This window comes from Cucumis melo, chromosome 6 (assembly GCF_025177605.1).
Source record: "Cucumis melo cultivar AY chromosome 6, USDA_Cmelo_AY_1.0, whole genome shotgun sequence".
Classification (NCBI taxonomy): Eukaryota; Viridiplantae; Streptophyta; class Magnoliopsida; order Cucurbitales; family Cucurbitaceae; genus Cucumis; species Cucumis melo.
Genome location: NC_066862.1, coordinates 6,486,475 through 6,509,612, shown reverse-complemented (window position 1 = coordinate 6,509,612; position 23,138 = coordinate 6,486,475). Strand labels below are relative to the sequence as shown.

General features: G+C 31.6%; 3 protein-coding genes across 4 annotated transcripts; all 3 read left to right on the top strand.

Moving 5' to 3' along the window:
• The first annotated feature begins 8,769 nt into the window (after nucleotides 1-8,769).
• On the top strand, nucleotides 8,770-14,800 carry LOC103483981 (conserved oligomeric Golgi complex subunit 7). The gene is made up of 10 exons (XM_008440865.3): nucleotides 8,770-9,467; nucleotides 10,194-10,283; nucleotides 10,393-10,512; nucleotides 10,588-10,689; nucleotides 10,776-11,056; nucleotides 11,551-11,690; nucleotides 11,834-12,032; nucleotides 12,149-12,824; nucleotides 13,284-13,616; nucleotides 14,232-14,800. Exons 1-10 carry the CDS (start codon nucleotides 9,183-9,185, stop codon nucleotides 14,508-14,510), a joined length of 2,505 nt encoding a protein of 834 aa, XP_008439087.1. The 5' UTR covers nucleotides 8,770-9,182; the 3' UTR covers nucleotides 14,511-14,800.
• On the top strand, nucleotides 14,769-16,039 carry LOC103483980 (peroxisomal membrane protein 11B). Its single transcript, XM_008440864.3, has one exon. It carries the CDS (start codon nucleotides 15,252-15,254, stop codon nucleotides 15,921-15,923), a length of 672 nt encoding a protein of 223 aa, XP_008439086.1. The 5' UTR covers nucleotides 14,769-15,251; the 3' UTR covers nucleotides 15,924-16,039.
• A 1,407-nt stretch (nucleotides 16,040-17,446) lies between these two features.
• On the top strand, nucleotides 17,447-21,676 carry LOC103483979 (cell number regulator 6). 2 transcript variants are annotated; one of them, XM_008440862.3, is made up of 5 exons: nucleotides 17,447-17,668; nucleotides 17,860-17,967; nucleotides 19,433-19,547; nucleotides 20,418-20,686; nucleotides 21,167-21,676. In XM_008440862.3, the coding sequence occupies exons 2-5, from the start codon at nucleotides 17,860-17,862 to the stop codon at nucleotides 21,392-21,394; spliced, it is 720 nt and encodes a 239-aa protein (XP_008439084.1). In that variant the 5' UTR covers nucleotides 17,447-17,668; the 3' UTR covers nucleotides 21,395-21,676. The 2 variants fall into 2 exon arrangements, with proteins under 2 accessions (XP_008439084.1, XP_008439085.1); XM_008440863.3 differs by having other exon boundaries at nucleotides 17,475-17,759.
• The last annotated feature ends 1,462 nt before the right edge of the window (nucleotides 21,677-23,138 follow it).

The window sequence follows — 23,138 nt, the reverse complement described above, 5'->3', positions numbered from 1 at the left end:
TTTGAATTTTTGTTTAACTTGATATTTACTCTTTCTAGAAGCTTATGGAAAAAAAGAAAGAAATTGAATATGGGAAATCCTTTGATAATAATTGATTCTTTTTTCATATGGAAAAGTAAAACTTTGGTTGATTCCTTCTTTTATGTACAAATGATGTGGTCACTATGTTGAAGAACAATGAATTAAATATGAGAATATTTTTTAAAAAAGCAAAGGACTGATTAGATTTCAATTTGCGATATTTAAGATTATGGTGATTACAATTTTGGTTTGTTTAAAGAAAATGACATTTTTAATTAAATTTTCATCAGCAATAATTATCATATAAAAAAAAAATGGTATGGAAATTGTTCTTTATCTATGGTTGCATGAATTTTATTATGAATTGTGACTTTATGCTCCAACATTACTTAAAAAAATTATCCATAATAGGTCCAAACGTATTTCAAAACATTCATGCATACAACTTGATTCATAAATAACATCTATATTAGATGCTTGTTCGAAGTATTTTACTCGATCATTTAAAGAATTAGTATCGTTTAGTATAAACTATAAAATGAACCAAATCTTAACGGTTGAATTGTCAAAATATGATTATCGAAGCAATGTTCGAGAAGGAAAAAAAAAGAAAAACGACGATTGAATGTGACATGGGAAGAAGAGAAGGTAAGTCCCCACAGATTTGGGGAACTTTTATGGATGATTTATGATCACCTAAAAGAGTGGACTAATGGGGTTTTCCATTTCATCATACATTCAATAATTGAGAAATTTCTGTTTGATTGTTATCGGTGACCTCACACAGAAAATGTCATTAATAAGTCTTCCTTGTATATATTTCCAATCATAATTTAAAATTTAGAATTGAGGCTCTTATTTTAAAATTAGTAGTATTAGAAGAATTAAGTAGAACAAAAATGTGCAAAAATTGACCGATTGACATTCATCCACTTAGGCATAAATTGACAAGAAATGTTGTATTTTCATTGTTTATGGCTGACACATTTGACAGGTCACACTACCAAATTTCTTGAATTAAACTTTGTATAGTGATGAATGGTGACAAATTTGTTGTCATATTTTTGTTACTTCATTTAATTTTTTGGAAAATAAAATTTGTTAAATGTGTACTAATTATATGTGTATATATATATATATATATAAACCTAATCAAAAGAGTTGGCTTAACATAATAAGCAACTTTCTCTTGAAGGCATTTTAACTTGATAAATTCAAATAAAATGGATTCACCATCGTCAATTTTAGAAATAATAATAATAAATAATATAACAAACATTTTAGAAAAATTGTAAATAGAATAAAATTTATTGCTAATAGGTTCTTATATGTATTCTCGATAAACTATCAATAATGTAATCTATTATTGATTTTGCTATATTTTTAATTTTTTTAATAATATTTTAAACCTGATCATTATATTTGTAATTATTTCTTTTAATTTTTGAAAAATACAACTATTCGTTTAAAATTTTCATTTCATTCTTTACATTATGCATGATTCATATTTATTTTAGAGAAAAATAGACATAAGTTAATCAATTTTACATTATTAACAAGTGAAGAAAAATTTAAACTAATTAGCTTTCTCTAGGCATTTTGGAAGGAAACCTACTGATTGTAGTGTTTTTCAATCAAATAGTAAGAATTTAGATTTGAAGTTGTAATCGCGTAGTCGATATCATTTGCAATGAGTTTTTTCTTTTAACAACATGTGGAGTGGAAAAATCGGATTTCTAATTTTAATAGCATAAACTTTTATGTCAATTGAATTAGACTTAGTTTGATATGTTAACGGATTGTAATTGCTATAGTCAAAGGCATTTAAAAGTTATTAGTAGGTAAAAGTTTTGACCAATGAAAGATTGACTATCTAATTGGCAATAACTTCATTTGTATTCAAGTCAACAAGAGCTTAATTATCTCAATTGGCATCAATATGCATCTAGGGTTAATAGGTTTTGTAGGATTACTCGATTACCTTTAAGCATGTAAATTATTATTTCCAAACATAACAAAATATCGTGTATTAATGATAAATAGCAATAAATAAATATTCGTAGAGTTTTAGAGCATACAAATTTTCTTATCGAAATTCCCTTATAATTTAACGTGCATTTAATTTGCTAATAGAAAATGATAAACGACGATAATAGTCATGATTTAACTATTACATAAAAATCAAATTAGTCATTAGATGGTAATTAGGTTTGAATTCATAAACTTTGATCGACGAGAGCATTCTTCACGTGAAAACTAAATATCAAATGCATATTAAATTACGAGGAAAATTTTAATATGAAAATTTGCAAATGTCCCAAAACTGTGAAAACCGATTAATTATAATCTTTTCTATATAATTATTTTAAGGGTTTAGGATCTGTTTTTAATAAATTAATTTTTATAAAAATTATTTAAAATACATTTTAAAAAATAGTTTTGAGTGACTTTTAATAATTATAGTTTTCTTTAAAATAACTTATTTTCTAAATTAAATATTCGAAAAACGTAATCTAAATATATCGTAATATAATTTAAAATAGTAATTTTGATGAAGTTAAACAATGAACGAACAAATACATATTAATAGTATTATTATTATTTTATGACAATATATATCCCTAATTTTCTTTTCTTTTTTTCTTCTTTTTATTTTTGGATTGTTGAGTTGACTTTGGATATTTTGACTTCAAAACACATATAAACAGAAAAGAAAAAGAAAATGTTTTACAGTTATGAAAACATGATTTATTAGTTAATTATTGAATCAATACTCTATTAGTAGACGTGTCAGAGTAAATAAGTAAGCTCTTCTTCTTCTTCTTCTTCTTCTTCTTCTTCTTCTTTCTTCTTCTTATTATTATTTTGGAAAGAAACGTATGACAATTGAATTTTGGGATGCGGATTTAATTTTTATTTTTTCATATGGTCCTACCATGAAAGCTTCACATTATAAAACATTATATTTAGCTTTCAACCCTCAATCACACAACATTCACTCTTTTTTCAAACATTAATATCAATTCAATTGTTAATTAAATAAATCTCTATCCTACCATTCAAATAAACTCACGTTTCATCATTTCTAAACATAATCGAAATAATGGTAATATGAGTTGTAAAACACGTTAGGCCCTTGAGTTGAACTAACGATTCAACTGTATGAATTGTGAAAGGAAAAATGCTTAGTTTGATTATTGTGATTGATAATTGCTTGTAAAAATTATTGTTACTTTTTTTGTGTGAATCTTTTGATGATTTTTCAGATTTTGCACTTATAAGTCATTAGTTATCGGTTATATGATTTTGGTTAAATTTAAAATCGGTATTAAGTAGATGTTCATATCAAATATCGATGTCGATACATAAGATTGATAGCAATACATTTTCTATGTTTTGTTGTCTCTTTTTTATTATTATTTTTCATTTATTTTTCAAGCGTCACATCTTTGAATCGGTATGCTGAACAAACATTAATTAGAAAAAAATCAACAAAATCATGCTTGATCAAAGAATAGTTAGAAAAAGACGAAGTAATACAAAAATTAATTAAAGAATTCGAATTATTACGATCAATTTGATAAGTTTTTTCCCTAAATCTCAAGGACATTATAAAAATCATACATCTTCTATATCATTACAAGTATCAATGAAAACAGCCTTAGTGGGAATCAAATATGATTGCTGGTTTAAACCATAATGCCACTAAGACCAATTACAATTGACACATGAATAGATTAACATTGGGCTAATTTTGATTACAAATGTAAAAATGTGACATAAATTACAAACCTCACTTCAAGGTCCGTTTTTGTAATTGTTTTGATTATATCTTTCAAATTTGAATAGTGGTTTTATAGAATGAATATCCACAATGTTTAATCATAATCCCCCGATTCTCTATACTCACGTTTGTTTAAGTCCTTATAACTACAAAAAGATTTAATCAAACTCGTAATCAACGAACTTAAATCACTATAAGGAGTCACGAAAATATCTTAAATAAAAGTTTCCGACAGAACAAGAAAATATGAATAAACAATAAAATTATTTGGATGGTGTCTCAACTCAGAAGGTAAAGTGTTTTAGTATATGGTTCAGTCTATAAATGGTTGGTTCAAATGTCATTGATGATATAAATAAATTAGTTATAACTTTACTCAACAAATAAACACAACTATATATTATATCTATTCTGAAAATAAAAGTCCAAATCATTCACATTTATTAAAAAACAATGTTTTTTTATGGATGGTTTGTCAGTTTTGTATGACTAAAGAAAGCAAAGGGAAAAGAAATTAGAAGAAAGTACAAAGTGCTTAAAAATGGCTTTTGGAGCCACAAAAAGGCCAATCATAGCAAGGGACTAATAATTCTGTTGTTTTTTGGGAATTGGTGAAAAATATTATACAATCAAATATATGTATGTATGTGGTGATGTTGATTTTGTTATGATAAAAAAATATAATATTAGAGACAAAATCTAGGATTATAAGCTTAGTTTATCTTCTTAACATTAAAAAAAAAAAAAAAAAAAAATATTTTTCTTCCCTGTCATGTAGATGGGTATATACATCTTTTTTATAGGGTTTTAGAAACATTGGGAAAATATAAAATTATAATTAACTTAATATTAGATGAGAAATTCAAATCACATACGCTAACAAATGGTTAATTATTTAAAGGTAGTAAAATGTTAAAATAAAGTACTAACTATTTAGTACAATTACAATAAATCCCTATAGTGCCATATCATACATAATGAGAGATATTGAATTATATTAATGTTTTACTTATTTATTTATTTTGATAGGTTGGAAGCTAAAAATTGATTGGTTGTCCAGATTTGGTGGGAGCTTTTGATTTACAAGTTGACCTATGCAATAAAAATTATAAATGTAGTATATTTATAATCAAACATTGGCTAGGAAGATTTAATCTCTAAGAAATCTAATTAGGGCAACCAACCACGTTGCACCTAACTCACCTAATTTGTTTTTAATCATATTTTATTAATTCATTCAAATGGGGGGGAAACAAACAAAAACATTCATATCTTCTTAATCTGCCAATTAATTTTAACTTTATAATTTTAAGTTTTGGTGTGAGATGAATGTGAAGTACTTGTGTGTTTGCTTCAATTAATAGTTGACATTATTATTAATGGTTTGGCACAATGTTATTTTATTTTTGAAAAAAGATATATATATATATATATATATATATATATATATATATATATATATATATGTTGTTGCGGTAAGTATTCTTTTAAGTTAGATTTGGAATACTTTCACCGACTACTTTTGATTTTAAATCTACGTTTGAGTTTCTTTAAAATATTTACGATTTAATATTTAGACATTTTTCTATCTAATTTTGTAGATTTAGGAATTTATGATATTGTGTTCCTTTTTGGTTATTTAGATTAGTTTTAGTCAAGTTTGGTATGGCATGAATATTGTTTAATGAGTATGATTTTGTACTAAGATTCAAATATGATCATTGTTGATGACACAAATTGGATCAATTTTAAATTTGTATTTCAATAAAGAATCACATAAATAATGACATATTAAAAAATGAATAAATTAAATAAAACTGTATTCTGAAGCTCAAGTTAGTAAGAAGTCTAGAGTAGATACTAACTAGTGTGTGGATTGTTTCAATTATATGTAGCACTTTATTGAATGAATCATATCTTGTATATAGGTTGAATTTTATGTAACAAATAGTTAAACCGTTGAATAATTTCACTCTTCAAGCATGGTTACAATACCACTACTCGAAGTAGCAACCAAGACCTCATATGCTTGACTTTCCATTTAATCCTCTTCATGAGTCGTATGTAATAAACTTAGATCACTACACTAAGTCAACCTACCGTGTTGATAGCACATTGGGTCTTCCATGGTATTACAAAAAACATTCACACTGTTGTTAGGTAGTGTTAGAATAATCCTCATAGAATATTAGTACTCTAAGCTACTTTTAAATTAGTCCCCTCCTAAGTTTTTTAAGCTACTTAGATTCTTGATGGACTATCGATCTCTAAGTGATTATTACCTTGATCTTTCAAGCTTCTTCTATATGCTCTTCATGGATTTTTTGAGCTACGAATAAGTTCTTTATCTATCAGTCATACTAAGGTTAATTCACTTTGATTAATCGTCCTTAAACTCTCTTTCTCATATTAGATCCTCCCAAGGCCACAAGTAACTATTAACTAAAACCTTCATCTCTGTCTTTGGACCACTTATCTCTCTAACGAACTTTCCATCTTCTTTCCTCTCTGATAAATCTATTCAAAACGATTACAAAAGGTTGAAAATAAAGAAATTAACTAAAAGATATCGTGGTAATGGAATCAGAAAAGGGTTAAACAATAATAAAATGAGGGATACTATTTAGTTTCCCAAGTATATTATAAGTCTAAGTTTAATAATTAATTAGAAGTACATGCTTGCTTGTAAAGTTTCATTAAAAACTCAAAAGGAATATTTGACTTTTCTTTACTAATTTTCATAATACTTTATATATCCTTTGTCACGTTCATATATAAACTCACCCAACCACAAAACATTGAATACTATAAACTTTCTAATATTAGCAAGTGGAATTTGTGGTGGACAGACAATTATATATTTTAGCTACAAACTTTAAAATAAACTGAACTATAATATATATATATATACACACACACACACACATACACACACTATATATTATATTTTCATATTTATTTATATTATAGTCTTTTACACAAATTTATGGTTTAAGGTTAGGCCACGTGAAATGCAAATAACCATATTCAATCATATAAATTAAGTTAATTAATGTTTTGTATTTGTGGGATGCGAAAAAATTCCATTAATAAATCAATCATAACCATGAACATTAGCTGTAAATGTAATTAGATTATTTTTTACCACGTTTATATAAATATCTTTTAAACTTAATATCCATTCTTACATTTACAATCATTATTAGGTTTAATTGGTAATAATAATAATCGAAAAAGGTAATCATAATTGTGACATTTTTATAATTCTCTTCTCTTAATATTATCATTAACGATATAGTCATTTATAGATAATTTTTAATCGCAATCAAATTGAACATTATTTCTAGGCTAGTGAGTTTTGATTACAAATTAAACTTGACACACGAGTAAACAAAAACCTAAAAGGTAATTAATCAAATATAATCTACACTTTTTCATGCTATGGTTGATTTATTACGTCTAGAATGAAGTAAAGATGAGCAAGAACATAGGTCAGAATGTTTGGTTTATTTCTTAAAAAAAAAGTGGTTTTAAAAATTAGGTAGAAAAATGTATAGTGACAAAATGTGGGGAGAACTCCAATTATATATTTTAATTATTATATGAAAAAGGGGAGTTAGGCATGTTCTCTCTATGCCCTATAATTGAAAGTAGCCTAACTTTCCAATTTTTTAAAAAATAAAACAAAAAAACAGAAAAGATTGTATTATATATTTTGGACTTTTTTCAGATTAAAAAGTGGTTTTAAAAACTTAATTTATATAAAATAATAGAATTGATTAGTGCACGTGAAGTGGTGCATTATATTTGGTTTCTATAACTTTATAATTGAAAATAATAAACAAAAAGAAGTATAAGTTAGAGAAAGAAAATTAGTGTGAAATTGGATTAGAAGTCGAAATAGGTTTGGTTGACACGAACTTATGAAATTTGATTCTTTCACGTAACGTATTATAAAATAAAAGGAAGAATAAATAACAAAACTATAATTTTACCATTAGAGTTTTAGGTTCATCAATTACATGTCTAATTTCTACAATTACTTGTATGCTTGATAGTCTAATTTTAATGCTCGTAGAAGTTTAGAGATTTAACTTTATACTATTAAAAATTTAAGAGTTTAATTGCTTAATTTATCTTCTGTTGTTGGTTTTTTTTTTTTTTTTTTTTTTTTTAATTTGTCATGTTAATAACTTTATGTGTGTGTATATATATATAGAAAAAGAAGTCAAAAGAGTTTGGCTACATGGGATTGGTCGGTTTTACCTTTTTATTTAGAATGTTTTCTATGTTTTATTATTTTAAATTTTAAAATTATTTGTTTCGAAACTTTAATTTATTGTTTAAAATTATTGTGAGTTGAGGTTTTAGAAGCGAAATGTAACGTTAAAATTACAAAATTAACCTAAAACTTAAAAATTCTCCTATTTAGCAAATTTGATATTTGTACAATCACTTTGTAGTACAGCCCAGCAAATGCTAAAGTAAACAATCAGACATAAGTTCTTAAATTGAAATCAAGTTAATGTCAAAGAGTTGTATGAGATACATATTTTAATTAGTAGGCATGCCAAAATCATCCTTAATGAACAATTCAAATGTGATTGTTGAAATCAGAAGATGTGTACTCTCTACCCTTTGGATATCCAATTTTCCAAATCAACAAAATAATTACAATTTTGTATTCAATTTGACAAAAAGCCGAATGTCCTCGGCCCAGGTCTAAACAAGTGTATTGAGTTGGGCCACACGTGCAATTCAAAGGCCCAATTATTAAATTTACCTAGCCCATCGGCCCAGGTTTTGTTTATTTTACATGAATGCATGATGCACATACTCTTGTTACTTATGCTATAATTGTGTCGTAGATAACTTTCTCTCGATTGATCAACACTCTTACTTCTTCCAGCTATTTAAACACCCAACTATAGACTACATTTTTAGTCTCATCAATGGAGAAGAATACTTACGAGATGTTAGTGAATAATTCATTAAGCAAGTCAATGATTTAATCGTGATGTACCTTAGATTAAACAATCTTATGTCGTTGATTCTAAAAGAAATGTTGCATTCAAATATATGGTTTTAAAAAAAGAAAAGTTTAACACAAATCATACATTTAAAATGAACATAATTCAACTAAGATAGGGTCGAAGGATGATCGACGTGTATTAAAGCAATGTACCCATCCATCCATAAAATTAGAAGAGAAAAGACAAGTAATTAATTTCGAACCAAATTGTTACCATCAGCATATTGGAGTGTAAGAGAAGAAGAGTCAGTTCAGTTTGAAGGTTTGAAGAAGACTCCTTCTCCCGATCTCAAATCAGCTTCCAAATTCCATGAATCTCTGAAACGGAAGAACATCAAAGCAGCGATGAATCTGGATTTAGGTCCCTTCTCCGGCGAGAATTTTGACCCGAAGAAATGGATCAACTCCGCCTGCCAGACTCGCCATCCACAGGAGTCTTTGGACAAGCACCTTGTCGATTTGGAGATGAAGCTTCAAATGGTGTCCGAGGAGATCGCTGCCTCACTCGAGGAGCTCAGTGCCAATGCTCTCCTTCGCGTTCCTCGTGCTACTCGCGATGTTATCCGTTTACGTGATGATGCTGTTTCTCTCCGATCTGCCGTCTCTGGGATCCTCCAGAAGCTTAAGAAGGTGAAACTGATTCTTATTCCATCCAATTCACTTGGTTTTCTTTTTTCCAACGATCTCTGGTTTCTTTTATCCATTTTCGAGGATGTTGTTGTTGTTTGGTTCCGTTATTTGATGCTACATTTTGGGGCTTCTTTGTTCCGTAGTTTCTTTAGCATTTCATGAGTTTGGGTTTCCTTTTAATGTGTATACAATCACTATGTTGCACCAAAATTGAGTAGAGGAAAATTAGAGGAAAGGACTGGAGGTAGAAACTGAATGCGTAGACTAGAGGTTATGGAAAGTTTCAACTTTTGTTAATTTGTATTAGTGGAAGTCTCGTGCTCATGGTATTGGGACTTGATTTTCTTGTTACTTAAGTATTTCTATGTGAAGCTGTGAATGAGGGTTCTACATCATATTGATGAGGTGAATATAATGTTCAAATTAGTATCAACATTTTGTTGTACAGAGAATGATATTATGAAGAGGATGCTATACATGTTATATTTTTGAAAGCTTAACCGGAGTTTATTTAGATAAAGTGTTTGATGCATGATATTCTTCTCGTCCTTGGGTGAAGGGATGTTCATGATATTGTTTCCGTACTTGTGAGGAAACTTGGAGGAGGAATTTCACTTTTCCCTTTTTATTTCTGTATTTGTTTATGTTTTTTTTTTTTTGGTGGTTGCTTTTATTACTAAAAAAGAGAAAAATATGCTCAGTGTTTCAAGTATATATCTTTTGCAGGCAGAGGGATCCTCCGCCGAATCTATAGCTGCCCTTGCTAGAGTTGATACTGTTAAGCAGAGGATGGAAGCTGCTTATGAGACATTACAGGTAGAGACTGTTAGATGAAGTATGCAAGTTCTAATGTAAGTGCTTACACTAGCCAATGTTTAGATAACATATGGATGTACTTGTATGTTTTTTTAATTGTATTCAATAGGATGCTGCTGGGTTGGCTCAATTAAGTTCAACAGTGGAAGATGTCTTTGCCAGTGGCGATCTTCCTCGGGCTGCTGAAACCTTGGCCAACATGAGACATTGCTTGTCTGCAGTTGGTGAGGTAAAATTCTTCATTGGTGCCTTTTCCTTGCTTACATGTTTGCTAGGTGCAAGATTTATTTGATGGTTCTGTTAGGTTGCTGAGTTTGCTAATGTGAGGAAGCAACTTGAGGTCTTAGAGGACAGGCTTGATGCTATGGTTCAACCTCGTTTAACAGATGCACTAACAAATAGAAAGGTACATTCTTTGCCTAAAAAGAACATTTCTTTCGCAAAGCCTCGTATTTGAATGTATGATTTTCTAGAACTCCATATATGGTACAGGTTGATGTTGCTCAAGATTTGAGGGTGATTCTCCTTCGAATTGGCAGATTCAAATCTCTGGAGCAGAACTATACAAAAGTTCACTTGAAGCCTATAAAGCAACTTTGGGAAGATTTTGACTCAAAGCAACGGGCACATAAAGTTGCTAATGAAAAGAATGAATATGAAAGACCAACAACTAATAATGATTTTCAATCAAGTTTTCCATCAGTTTCATTCACAAGTTGGCTGCCAAGTTTCTATGACGAATTGCTACTTTACCTTGAACAAGAATGGAAGTGGTAATGTTTATGTCCAAATCTTTTTATGTGCTGTTTATTCTGAATAATGCATTGTAGATAATTTGAGGTGATTTATTACGGTATTAGTTTTGGATGTTGACTTCCGTGAGTATCTTCAAGGTAAGAGTTGAACAAAGGGGCATAAATAGTGGTCTTGCTTCACTAGTTCCCTGGTCAATATACGGAAATATAGCCTCCTTGTTTTCTTTTAGTATTATTATTGGATCTCTTTCTACTATTTTTGAGATTCTTTTTCTTACTTGTACTTATCCCATTGAGTCAAATTTAACCCTAAATGTTAAGTTGTTAACTTCATCATACTGGACAGTGGACATCAAGTTTGAACAAGTGACGAAATCAATACCTTTATCTAGTTTTCCTTTTCTTTTTCGTTTTATTTTTTGACACTTGCAGCTAAATTTTCAGCATTCTTGTGGTGAGGCTTCCTTCTTTTATATGTGTTACTTGTTAACATGAGAACTCATCATCTGTAGGTGTATGATTGCGTTTCCCGATGATTACAAAGCTCTTGTCCCAAAGCTTTTGATTGAGATAATGGCAGTTGTGGGATCAAGTTTTATTTCCCGTATTAACCATGCAACTGCGGATGTTGTTCCTGGAACATTGGGGAAAGGTTGAAGTGAACATCTCAAATCAATTTTATACTTTCCACTTCCAAGCACGTATTGTTTATGATGTATTGATGTGTATCGTGTGCCAGGTGGTTATCTATGCACATTATATTTTCCCCCCTAAACGATCATTTTGTTGTTTCAGGAATATTAGATGTTTTATCTGGAGATATGCCAAAGGGTGTCAAGATTCAAACTAAGCATCTAGAAGCACTTATTGATTTACATAATATGACGGGAAGCTTTGCTCGGAATATTCAACATTTGTTCTCAGAATCAGATCTGAACATTTTAACCAACACGCTGAAGGCTGTATATTTTCCTTTTGAAACCTTTAAACAAAGGTACTAACATACATGGTGACTTTTTTCTAGAAATTTAGGCACTCTTCCCCCCTGTATTCAGTGAGTGTTATGTTCTTGCAATACATCCAACAATAGTTTATTCTCCCTGTTCCTAGATATGGACAAATGGAGCGTGCTATCCTTTCAGCTGAAATTGCAGAGGTAGATCTTAGAGGAGCTGTCACTCGAGGTGTGGGAGCTCAAGGGATTGAACTTAGTGAAACAGTGCGCAGAATGGAGGAGTCTATCCCACAAGTTATTTTATTTCTTGAAGCAGCTGTTGAAAGGTGCATTAGCTTTACGGGTGGTTCTGAGGCTGATGAAATACTTCTAGCTCTTGATGATGTGATGCTACAGTATATTTCTTCACTCCAGGAAACTCTAAAATCCCTTAGAGTTGTCTGTGGAATTGATCAGAGTAGTGATGGTGTTGGGTCAAAGAAGGAAACTGGGCTGGACAAGAAGGATGGAACACGCAAAGTTGACTTGATGTCAAATGAGGAAGAGTGGTCCATCGTCCAGGGGACACTACAGATGCTAACTGTGGCTGATTGTTTGACTAGCAGGTCTTCTGTATTTGAAGCTTCTTTGAGGGCTACTCTTGCTAGACTGAGCACAACCTTATCTGTTTCAGTCTTTGGTTCGAGTTTGGACCAAAAACAGTCTCACATAGTCGGCGATTACAGCCATAGGGAAGTGACTATTGGTGGCAGGGCTGCCTTGGATATGGCAGCTATTCGCCTTGTCGATGTTCCTGAGAAGGCAAAAAAACTTTTCAACCTCTTAGATCAGGTTAATCAATTTTTCAACCACTCTTACTTCTCCTTTTCCCCTTACTTCTTTTTTTCCTGTGAGATGCCTGTTTCCCTGCTTTCCAGGTAGATTTGTAGTATTTTCATTTATTAATTTTACTGGCCAAAAAACTTCTCAAATTGAGACTTCAAAACTAAATAGGGATAAAATTCTATTTTATAGATGAAGGTATATTGTGTGTCGACCATGCTCTTAGATTTTGGTTTCAACTTATCCCATTCAAGCTAAGTACTCGGGTCATCTTTGACCATACCATTACCTACCTCAGAAAATACCAAGACCTTCCTTTTTAAGAAGTTGGAGAGAGAAAGGGAGAGGTTTAACAGCTGCTTAATTGTATTCTATTGTTTTTCACTTGTCGTTTGCCGCTTAGTTTTTGGGCTCAATTGGTCTTTCTCTCTGTTTTGGAATCTGAGTAGTTTCCTTAATGTCATGCAGTCGAAAGATCCACGTTTCCATGCTCTTCCACTTGCATCTCAGAGAGTTTCAGCATTTGCAGACAAGGTTAATGAACTCGTATATGATGTTCTCATATCCAAAGTACGACAACGCCTAAGCGATGTATCTCGTTTGCCAATATGGTCTTCGGTTGAGGAACATAGTGCCTTACCTCTTCCAACATTCAGCTCTTACCCTCAGTCTTACGTTACCAGTGTTGGTGAATATCTTCTCACTTTACCCCAACAGCTGGAGCCACTTGCTGAGGGTATCTCTAATAGCAATGCCAACAATGATGAGGCTCAGTTTTTCGCTGCAGAATGGATGTGCAAGGTACTTTAGCTACATTCGGTTAAATTTCAACGATTTGACCCAATATTGCGATTTTTTAAGTTTCCCTCTCAAATTCTAAACGAACTACTTCCTCCTATACATAGTTTCAGTTTGCTTCATATATTATTTTATAGAAACCCGTGTGCATGAAACCAGGTGAGTAGAAAAGAAGTCCCATCGGTAAAAGAAGGAAAGTACATTTATACATTAAAGAAATTGAAGAAAAGAACCCCATTACTCACATCATCATTGCTATGAAATTCTTGTCTAACTTGGGTGCCCTCATTATAGATACTCACTGCGATTATCCAGAATCTCAGTGTCAGTTACCAAAACATAGAGCATACTACGTAGAGTACCAATGTAATGTGACCAAATGTTTATAGCTTTGTAATCTATCATCATGGATTGATCTAGTAGTGAAATAAATAAAAGAATTAGCTTTGGTAAAGGGTTAAGAGGTAGTGGGTTCAACCTACGGTAGTTACCTACATAGAGTTTAGTATTCTACGAATAAATATTATAGGGTAGACTAATTGTTCCGTGTGATTATTCAAGACGTGCATAAGAAATTCGTAATGTACTACTTAACTAGATCTTGTTTGATTTCTGAAGGTGGCCGAGGGTACCGCCGCACTTTACACAGAGCAACTGCGTGGGATACAACATGTAACCGATCGTGGGGCACAACAGTTGTCTGTCGACATCGAGTATTTGACAAACGTGCTCTCTGCACTATCAATGGAAATTCCTCCTGCTCTCTCCACATTTCTCACTTGCTTTTCAACTCCAAGAGAGCAGCTTAAAGATCTTCTCAAATCTGATTCTGGAAGGGAGCTTGATCTTCCAACAGCAAACCTTGTATGTAAGATGCGGCGTGTCAACTTAGATTAGCAAAAATATTTTTTATTGAAACATCTTTGGCCTTATGATAATTACCGTATTATACTTGTTATTAGGTAATAGGATTAGCTCGAGTTGGACACTTCATCAGTTTTGTTTAAATTAGGTTATTTGTTGGGGTTCTGCTTAACAAGTTGGTTTCTTCATTTAATCTTGTCAATATTTTTACATAGCCAAGAACAGGCTTTCGGAAGGTTCTCAAATTTAAACTATATATATACCTTCATGACACTTCTCCATACATTTTAATGACGATTTTGTTTAGTTTTCGGTTGTTGAAATTTATGTTTATTTCCCTTCAAATTTCATGATGCAGTTTCCACATTTCTACACGTACATTCTTGATCAGGTTTTAAAAACAAAAATAAACTTAGTTTTTCAAAGGATCATAAAGAAACTTATAGGTAGAAATGATAATGAACAAGACCTTAAAACGAAATAAAACGTCTAGGAAAACAAGTAGCGAAAAGAATAATGCAAAGAGACAAAATGCAAAACAAAACAAAATGAGTAAACTGTTGGAACAAAGAGGAAGAAAAAATGGTGTCCAACCACAAGTAGTATGGCATGCCACACACAATTATCAACAAGCCTATATTTTGTGGCTCTCATTTAATTTCCCATATATATAACTTTCAAACTCCTAGTGTATACAAAGCTCTATGAACCAAAAACCATCCAAAAACTCTGCTGCAAACCCATCTTTTTAGTTTCTAATAGCAGCCATCCACCATGAATGACACAGTGGATAAACTTGTAATCTTCTTCGCCAAAAGAGATGGCATAGACAAGCTTGTGAAGACCTTCCAATATGTCTCCAAATTGGTTCACTGGCACCTTGAAACCTCTCATCCAGACAAAGCAACCAGAGCCAAGAATTGGGAAGTTGCTTCGGGGATTAGTCGAAAAGCCTTTCGAACCGGGCGTTTCCTAACTGGCTTCAACGCCCTCCGACGCTCCCCTGGCTCAACCCCGATGTTTCAGTTCCTGGCTGTTCTTGCTAATGCAGGTGAAATGGTTTACTTCTTCTTTGACCACTTGCTTTGGCTGTCAAGAATTGGGACACTTGATGCAAAGTTAGCTAAAAAGATGAGCTTTATATCAGCGTTTGGTGAGTCTTTTGGATACATATTCTTCATAGTTGCTGATGTTATTATGCTTAAACAAGGGATTGAGGCAGAGAGAAAGCTGAGAAGTTCTAAAGAGGATTCAAAAGAGGAAAGTATTAACAAAATCAAAAGTGATAGAATTATGAGGCTTATGGCAGTGGCAGCGAATGTTGCTGATTTGATTATTGGATTGGCTGAGATTGAGCCTAATCCATTTTGCAACCATACAATCACTCTTGGGATAAGTGGGCTGGTCTCTGCTTGGGCTGGTTGGTATAGAAATTGGCCATCTTAGAATCAAAATGTTATGTTACATTTTGCATTTTCCTATGTTTCATCAACCATTATGTCCATTTCATCTATATACTTTCAAAGGTTTTATGATAGTCCTTTTTTATCTTTACCTCAAAAGTTATGTCTATGGTGTTGTTGAAAAGAGTATAGAAATTCAACTAACCAACTTTGCAAGTAGTTTAGATATGAATTGAGATTCTAGTTGAAACATATGAATTCTTATATTAGTTTTTAATACCTTGTTTTTGTGGACAATCTTTGTTCAAGATTAGATAATTAGGTGCATTAAATTGTTGTTTCCATTTAGTAATAAAACGTCGAAAAAAATAACAATTTATATTGCTAAACTTCATGGGTTCTATCAATTTAAATGTATAGTTTCGTAACTGTTTCAATTTACAGTATATCTTCAATTTACTAAATACTCGTGTGAAACAACTCTTAAACTTTTATAAGTGAATCAAATTAGACTCCTAACCATACTTTCATTTGAGAATAGTCAACGTACGTATTCTAATCGTCTATTTTGTAAAACTGATATTTAAAAAAATCTACGCACTCGAGAACCATGCATACATGATTTTCAAAGACAATCTTAGTAAAAAAAAATATACGTCTAAAGTGTAATTGGTTTTACATTTCAAGTGTTAATTTTTGAGAAATTGGAGTATATTAGAACCGTTAAAAATAGCTTTAGAAAAAATTTCTAAAATATATTTAAAATTGTATATATTAAAAGAATTTAAATGGAAATGAGTTCTGAAAAGATACATTTTTTTTTTCACCGGCGAAACCAACAAACCCAAACTCGGTGTTTGTAAGAGTAAAAGAACCAATGTTTGCATAACATTACACTTTGGTTAAATATAATAAAGACGAATGCATAAATGTAGTCAACCATTAATTTAAGGGAAAAACGAAAAAGTCGTAATAAGCAATAGTTTACATATATATGTCTTCGTAGTCCACATAATAACATTTGATTCAAATATAAAATTGTTAAAGGATAGGAACATTTAAAATACAAATAATTCTTTACTTTCCAAACTTTTTTCTTCTGATAGGAAAAAAAATAATAGAAATTCGGTATAAATAACAAATTTATTGAAATTTTATATTCTATTAATGATATCGGTAAGATTAATGATTAGCTGTATTTTGGTAGGTAACATTTTTGTTAATTATTATTATTTTATTTAGTTATTTATTTATTTTTGAAATGTTGAAAGAATAAGATTTAGGACATTTTTATATTTGGATTAAATGATTGAAATCTTAGGCATTAATAAAAAAGAAATCAAAATGACCCAAAAAGTCTCAAACACCTTTTCTTCCATGGAATTTCCAAGACGTACCCAAATTATAAAACCAAACGAAGCATTCAAATTAAATTTGATTACATTTGATTCCACTAAACAAAAATAAAAATCGAATTTTTACCTTTTAAGAATAAAAAAAAATGGTAACTTTTCCATACTTTTCTCCACGAAACATAATCCGGGCGGTTCGGGAAGTCTTATCTACCCATTACCCACCCATTTTGTCCAAAACAAACGCATTCAATTTGACCGCTGTGGTGATTTTTATTGTTTCTCCATTCTTTTCTTCTAGTCAGGGCAAAGAAATTTTTGGATCGGTTGACTCTTCTTCAACTCCACTAGTCTTGGGGAGGTAAATCAGATCTTCGACAACTAAGCGAACCATTTTAGCTGAAGATTTGTTGCGCAAGTTCATTTTCTTGCTGGGGTTAGTAAGAATTGTTTACATCTTGCTGTTTTGTTGTTCTTCACTTTGATCTTTGCATTTTTCACAGTCCGGGAGAAAGATTAGCAGAAGGGTCGATTTATATTTTGCCCATATGGTTTGATTTCTATAAGTTTGAATATAAATTGTTTCTTGATTTTTATTGATTCTCTTTTGCCGGTGGACGATTTTAGATGGGTGATGGGGCTGCGCCTTCTCGGTATGTGAAATTGAAGAAAGATCAAGCGCCTTTGGAAGATATCAAACCAGGGGAGCTTAACCAGCCCATTGAAGTTCCTCAGGTAAATTGAGTGGTGAAAAGCTTACATTTCTAGGAATTGTTTTTGCTACTGTTTATTTCTCACATTTCTATCTGTAGATTCGAGATTTTCTGTTCATATCGTTGGTATTTTTTAATGGGGGTAGAATTTGCTTAGCAAATTTCACTTCAAGATTTTGTAGTTTTGTCTGTAGATACATTTGTGAGACAGTACTGACTAGTGAATGAATTGTTCTAGAAGCTGTGCATTTCGATGTAAAAGTTCCCGGGATAAATGTCACTGGAAATTTAGATTGATTTTTTAGTAGTGAAGAGTATATCATATGCCACGAGTCCAATGAAGCAATGCTCAAAGGAGGAAGGTAATTTTTAGATGTTTATGAGGTGATAGGTTCACCTTAAGAAGGATAAACACTTTAGTTTGGCTATCATGTCTGTGTCTAACACCTAACACGTATCAAATACTTGTTAGTGCAACAAATGTGTTAGAGATGTATAGAACCTTGACAAATATAATAAATCGTTTTTAATAAATCAAACTAATTTTTTAAGCATGTGAATGATCAGCCAATTTATTTTGAATTTTCTTCAAAATGAGATATGTTTTTGGAACTCAAGAACACAATTGTACAACCTAGAACAGATCCTGTCAGTATGGTCATAAAATGAGATATATTTTTAAAAATGTATATTTAAATGTGTCATTGCCGTGTCGTGTCCAAGATTTTAAAAAATGATGTGTTGTCGTGCTCGAGTCATATTCATGTCTCATATTTGTATTAGTGTTTCTCAGTGTTCAACTTATGGTAGCGTTCTTTACATTAAAAGTTGTAGGGTCTGTTGTTTATTAAGATTGATGAATGCAAAATGATGGAGGAACACCAATCTTCGTTGATGCTGCCCTGTTTCTGTTTATTGTATGTCAATAATTTGCTAACACTCATACTTGTTAAACTGTCTGTTAGTTAGATGTTGACAGTGTTGTTAGTCAGGTTGAAACTTCAAGCTAACGTATTTTGAAATTATTATTTTGATGTCAACCTTGTTTTCTTCTGTAGGAGGGTTTCCATTACACTGAAGCATTTTTTGATTTCTTGATGTGTTTGACTATTTTTTATGTTCCATTTTTTGGTGTTTTGTACATAATAGCCTCTTGGTGGTGCGCTAGTTACACCAAATTCTTATGTACTTATAGCCTTCCTATAATTATTAATAACTGGATGGCTCTCCGTGTTTACTTTTTTTTTTTATTTGGGAGGGGGGTTGTCCTTTCTTGCTGGTTTTATGAATATATTTCACTGTTCCTTGTTAAAAAAAACCATAATTCTCTTTGCAGATACTATTCTATGGTTTCCTAGGTTATGCTGTTTATATTTTGTGTATGGGCATTTATATAATTTTGATAGGAACTTTACATAGATAAGAATGTCCTTGGGGAAACCAAAAAACATACCATTTACAATTGCAATTCTCTGGCTGAATTTCAGCTAAATGTAAGAAAGTGTAACGAGTGTGGACAGCCACTACCTGAAAGCTTTGAGCCTCCAGCGGATGAACCTTGGACAACTGGGATTTTTGGCTGTGCTGAAGATCCACAAAGTTGTAAGTTTTTCATGTATACAGTATTCTGCTTAATCTATGGTCCTTCGATGAGATCTTGGTAAACAGCTTTCCATTATGATAATGATAATGATTTGTTTGGTTGGGTGTAGAAATAAGCTGATAGAATCTGTGAGGTAATTATGGAAGAGTGAGAAAGAATGTTTATGTTTACTCAAGGCAAGAGTGAATTTTGGATTACTTTTATAGGTGCTAGTTTTCAAGTGAGAGTAGTTCTTTAGCACTTCTTTAAGAAGATTATTATCGGCATGTTTTGCATCAACTTTTTAATCAAGTTTTTCTTCAAAACACTTCGGCCTGTTGGCCCACCAACTTTTTAAGTTTGTATTAAACAACCTAAATTCAATAGTAAACACCATTGAAGTTTGCACCAGTAACTCCATTTCTCTCTATTTCTCTAGTTTTCACATTTATTGAGGAACTCAATCTTTCCCTTATTTTCTATTTTTCACATTTATCATGTAACTTCATTTTTCACTTTTTCTCTACTTTTCACATTTGTCAAGGAACTTCACTTACAACTTTACACTCCAATCTCAAGTCCTAACTCCAACATATTAATTCTAAACTTATTAACTCCACTTAGTAAGCGAAATGGCCCTTTGATTTTAGAAGTTTCAATGTTGCCTTTAATTATCCATATTTTATGAAAACTATGAGATGTTTTTACCATTACCTCTCTTCCTATCCTTACCTAAACTGTGTACTCGTGCCCTTGGCTTCCTTGGTTGCTCTGTTTCCACTTCTATCATACATAGAACGTTTGGGAAACCTTATTAATGTTAAATACGGAAACTTCTGCAATTATACAATTGGCGTTACTCATTACATATTCCCATTTCATGCTTACAGGCTGGACTGGGCTGTTTTGTCCATGTGTTTTGTTTGGCCGCAATGTCGAAAGCTTGAGAGACGATGATATGGATTGGACGAGGCCATGTGTTTGTCATGCTATATTTGTTGAAGGTGGCATTGCCTTGGCGACAGCAACTGCAGCGTTCCATTGCATTGATCCAAACACATCGTTTCTCATTTGTGAGGGATTATTGTTTACCTGGTGGATGTGTGGCATTTACACTGGACTCGTCCGCCAATCTTTGCAGAAGAAGTATCATCTTAAGGTAATGTTCTGTTTATGTGCATAACAATTTCTTTCAGCCTTGATTATTAACTATATATATATATATATGATTGTTAAGCACATTGAATTAAAACATCACTTGTTCTAGAATTGTTCGCTTTGTGTTTCGTGGATCCTGAAGTGTCCTCTCATGTGTTATACGAGGAAAAAATATCCCCACATAAGAAAAGTTTGCGGATTGCATTGGATATATTGTTTAAAACGTTTTCATTCTCGAAAGCTGTTAACACCAGAATATCAACCTCGTCAAACCTGAAAGTAATAACCTTCCGTTATGGGGAAGAGCTTGAATAGCTCGAACAATCATCCTCTTCTTTTAAACATGTGTGATCAACATCTCAAAAGTTGGAGACCATCATCTTACTAATCAATGCTTCATGGAGTCGAGACAGTTGTTACAATCGTATGTTTTTACAGAACGTGCTGTATGCTACTAATTAATTGTACTGCTGATTTGCAGAACTCCCCATGTGATCCTTGCATGACACATTGCTGCCTGCATTGGTGTGCTTTATGCCAAGAACACCGGGAGATGAAGGGACGTCTAGCCGATAACTTTGCGGTGCCAATGACAATAGTTAACCCCCCACCAGTTCAAGAAATGAAGTCAGAAAATGATGATGAAGGCACAACATCGTCTTCGAACATGGGGAATGGGCAGACCAATCTGGAAATGCAGGCTTTGTAGATCCCATCATAGATACAATCACAACCACCACAAGCATACATTAGATAGTTTCAATGAGACTCGGACCATCCCCCAAGAGTGTAATGAACTCAGCACAGTCTTGAATCATTCTCTTTTTTTTTTTTTTTTTAATTTCTTTAATATTTGATTTTTTTTTTTCTTGGGCATGAATTATATACAATTTTATGATGGAGATTTGGAATATTATGGGTGGTCATTGCTCGTCAGACGTCGCTATCTCTCTACATTATGCAAATATAAAAATTTTGGTTGGTGAGTTTATTTATTTATTTTATTTTCCTTCTATTAATTATTGGTATAGAAATCCAAATGATTTGTTACATTTGTAATCATTTAATTATTGAAAAGAGATGCAAATTCTAAAGCAAAGGTTTGCTATGTGATCCAGGTACTTCATTTAATCAAAATTTGAAGTTTTTATTTCATTTTACATGAAAGAATGAATATTATTCATCCCTCCTTATAATGAATTGATGTTAATTGTGAAATTTGAACATTTCTTTATAAAGCGTTAATATTTATAGTTAAATTAGTGATTAAAAAGGATTGGTATCAATCAATTATATTTAAACCTAACGTGCGAGGAAAATCAAATGAAAACTATGACTCAAACACTCTATATTGTACTTGTCTTCTTAATACCAATTAGGAAATGTTCGTGAGGCTGTAGCGTTGGGATGTGGTGGTACTTTCTTTGCCCGCTCATTTCTCATAGTTTTCTTTTAAAGAAAATTAAATAAATTGTATTAAGAAAACCTTAACCATATATTGTTTTTTTTTTTTTTTAATTGCTTAATTCCACACGAATCCATAGATTTGTGGTTAAAATCTCTATTTATGTAATTTAAATAAAACTTTAATCTAGAATTTTAAATTTGTTCACAACTGGTCTTGCCTTTTTTACTTTTCTGCTCACTTCTATCTCTAATTATAAATTTAGATTTATTTTTAAAAATAATAAATTATTTATTAAATTAATAACAATGGGGTAAAAAAAAGTTAAAATTGTTTTTAGAAAAAAGAATTTTGGTTGACTTTTGTTTTACCTTTCCAAAATTTAAATAATAAAAAAAAGAAAATTTGTAAAAAAGTAGTTAAAAGTAAGATCGAAACTAACTAAACTTTGAATTTAAATAACCAATGATTCAGTAAATTCAGGAAGGCTCCATTAATCATAACCATTAAAATATTAACATTCTAATTAAAAAGATTTCCCCACCAAACTAATTTTTATCCTTATCTAAACCCTATAGAAATTATTATTAATTTTCTTTTCCCATCAAAAAAGAAAAAAGAAAAAGAAAAAACTTATTTATTTATATTTATCTCCCTATATAAATGCAACTATTAAACAACAAAGTAGACCTCCAAAGGTTCCATTTCTCCAAAAGGCTACTCCCCGATGGCCAGAGATATCCTTCCCTTCGAATTCGGGGGCGGCGGCGGGGGCGAGAGCGAGCGCGGCGGAGACGTTTTCTTCGGTAAGGATGATATGAAAGAGTACGCATGGGATGGAGTTTACACCGAAGAAACAGTCCGATTCATCGAAACAGAATCCGCCAAGAAAGCTCTGAGAAAGAGAAGCAGAAGAAAGCTAGAACCATTCAATTGCTTTGAGTTCTTGAGAATCGTTTGCTCTTTCAAATTCTAACTCTCTTCATTCTCTTTTAATTTTTCCTCTTTGTAGATCGAATGAAATGTTCATATCCATTTAATGATCTTC